The 2,410-nt window shown below is 40.1% G+C and overlaps 1 protein-coding gene across 1 annotated transcript in view; it reads right to left on the reverse strand.

The window, feature by feature from the left end:
* Positions 1-1,715: 1,715 nt before the first annotated feature.
* LOC114841439 overlaps positions 1,716-2,410 on the reverse strand; it is a 16,452-nt gene continuing 15,757 nt past the window's right edge. Inside the window, exon 5 of the mRNA XM_029126420.1 lies at positions 1,716-1,873. Coding sequence (XP_028982253.1) covers positions 1,716-1,873 — 158 coding nt within the window. The remainder of the gene's footprint in view (positions 1,874-2,410) is intronic.

The following is a 2,410-nucleotide window of genomic DNA, read 5'->3' on the forward strand; positions in this document are numbered from 1 at the left end:
AAAAAGGAGTGAAAACTTAATAAAAGAGAAAATAATTACTAAAGAAAATATTCCCTATGAACAATCAAATTTTGATTACACCATTTGGGACAGGAAATTGCAAGATGTTGATGAATTACCATGGGATGATTCGTTAGAAGATTTTCTAAAACTTTCAATTGATACAGATAGCTATTTGAAGGATCAGAATGTCATGATCTGGCATAGTAGATTTGGACATGCCTCAACGAGTTACCTCAAGGCACTACAAAAGAAANCTTTCCCTGTAGTTGTATATGGAAAAATATGACTTCTCAAATTTTTTCAGATTTTTTGAGGCATCCTATGGGCAGCCATGTTTTTTTTTGCAAGTTTTATCTTCAAATGCCTGTAACTTCCGTAAAAATCAACCGATTTGTGTTTTTTTTATTACAAAATGTGCGTCTTCGAATGCACTTTCCATATAAAAATATGCCAATTTTTTTCAATTCGTTCTTCCATCGATTTCCCCAGAAAAACTTCAAAAAACTTCAAAAAACGAGTCGTTTTCAAAGTTGGACCCTTTTTATATTTTTCAAAAAATTTCAGTGANTTTCAATTGATACAGATAGCTATTTGAAGGATCAGAATGTCATGATCTGGCATAGTAGATTTGGACATGCCTCAACGAGTTACCTCAAGGCACTACAAAAGAAATTCCCAGAAAACAAAGAATTAAATGCAGTAAAATTTGATGATGAATTCATTAGAGATTGTGAGGTGTGCTTAACATCTAAATCCAATAAATTATCATTCCCATCGGTGCGCAGGCGAGCAACAGCACCATTGCAAATAGTTCACTCAGATGTGATGGGGCCTATTACTCCAATTTCTCATCCTAAGGCATGCAGATTCATTTCTGTGTTCATCGATGACTTCTCAAGATTCGCTATGGCTTATCGAATGAAAACGAAAAGTGAAACAGGACGTTGTCTTGAGATGTTCATTAGAAGTGCGCGTAATTTACTGGTTTATGACGCGAAGGTGTGTTATCTCAGATCAGATCAGGGAAAAGAATATACAGGCAGGCATACAGTTGAAGTTCTTAAGGGTCTAGGGGCAGAATTATCGTCCCCGGATACACCTGAACACAATGGTGTCGCTGAGAAATTTAATCAAACTATCCAGAAAAAGGTGAGATGTTATATGTTTAACTCGAGACTGCCAAAGGGCATGTGGGATCTGGGCTTAACTGCTGCAGTTTATGCTTACAATAGGACACCACATAAATCAAACAATATGATAACTCCTTTAAAAAGATTCGCGCCTGATCACAGCTTTGATATTAATCAAATCAAAAGATTCGGTAGATGAAGTTATGTAAAAATTGCTAGAAATGCTGGCCCAAAGTTTGGACCTCGAGGTGTAGGTATGGTCTTGGTTGGACATACTCCAACAGGGTATCAACTCTTAAAGTCAGAGCTAGGAAAATATTATGAAAGTAGACATGTTAAATTCAATGAAAAANAAGATCGCTCTGAGTTGATCCTTGAAGTGAGCTGCTTGCGTGAGTTTGATCCAGAGGATGCGAGCCTCTTCAAGATCACCAAGAGTGAGCGGGTATCGAAGAGAAGAGTTGGGGGTTTTCCTGAGCCGAGCTATGAATCGTCGACAGATTGCTGTGACCCTGAGCAGTCGGTTGAACGATGAGAATCTGTCGACGAGATTCCAGAGCGCGATTGGATGAGCTTTTACATTTAGGAGAACTCCTGGCTTTTCCTCGAGGTCTGCGCTGAGGTCTTTTTCCAGAGCGTGAGTTGGCCATGATGAGTAGTGTTGATGAAGCCATGGTGGCCCTTTCCACCAGAGCTTATGAGATACCAGTTGGTNGTTTGATGAGATGCCTGGATCGGTGCTAATTAGGAGCGGATGGGCAGGTGGGAAATGGATTTCCGGGAGTGAATGAGCGGGTCAAAAAAATGTGCGGACACGTGCACTTGAGTTCCACAAAACACTGTATTTGTCAAAATAAAAATGTTCACAATAAATAAGTCACTGAATATTGAGTCACTAACTAAACCGTAAGCAATGAGCGGACCGAAAAGTTGAGAAGAGATTGAGCTGACACAATAAAGATTATCCGATTTGCGAGAAATTGAGCGGTACAAAGAGAAGTGCTATTAACTGATTCCCGGAAACGAATGAGAGAGAGACACGGGCTTACAGGTGCCACGTGCCCTAATTCCANACTTACAGGTGCTATGTGCCCTAATTCGATGGTCACCTGACCTAATTTAATATAGATCATATGGTANATCAGCACCCCCGCAAATATCGTCAACATATCGTCCTTTCATGAGCGGTTCCACAGCGAGAGGATAGTTCGATCCTTCATCCTCAACGAGCTGATGAAGAACACGCATTGAGAGGAACGGAGCTGACCTAGTGCCAT

The sequence above is a fragment of the Diachasma alloeum genome, unplaced genomic scaffold (genome assembly GCF_001412515.2).
Source record: "Diachasma alloeum isolate Michigan unplaced genomic scaffold, Dall2.0 Dall_scaffold_00440, whole genome shotgun sequence".
Classification (NCBI taxonomy): domain Eukaryota; kingdom Metazoa; phylum Arthropoda; class Insecta; order Hymenoptera; family Braconidae; genus Diachasma; species Diachasma alloeum.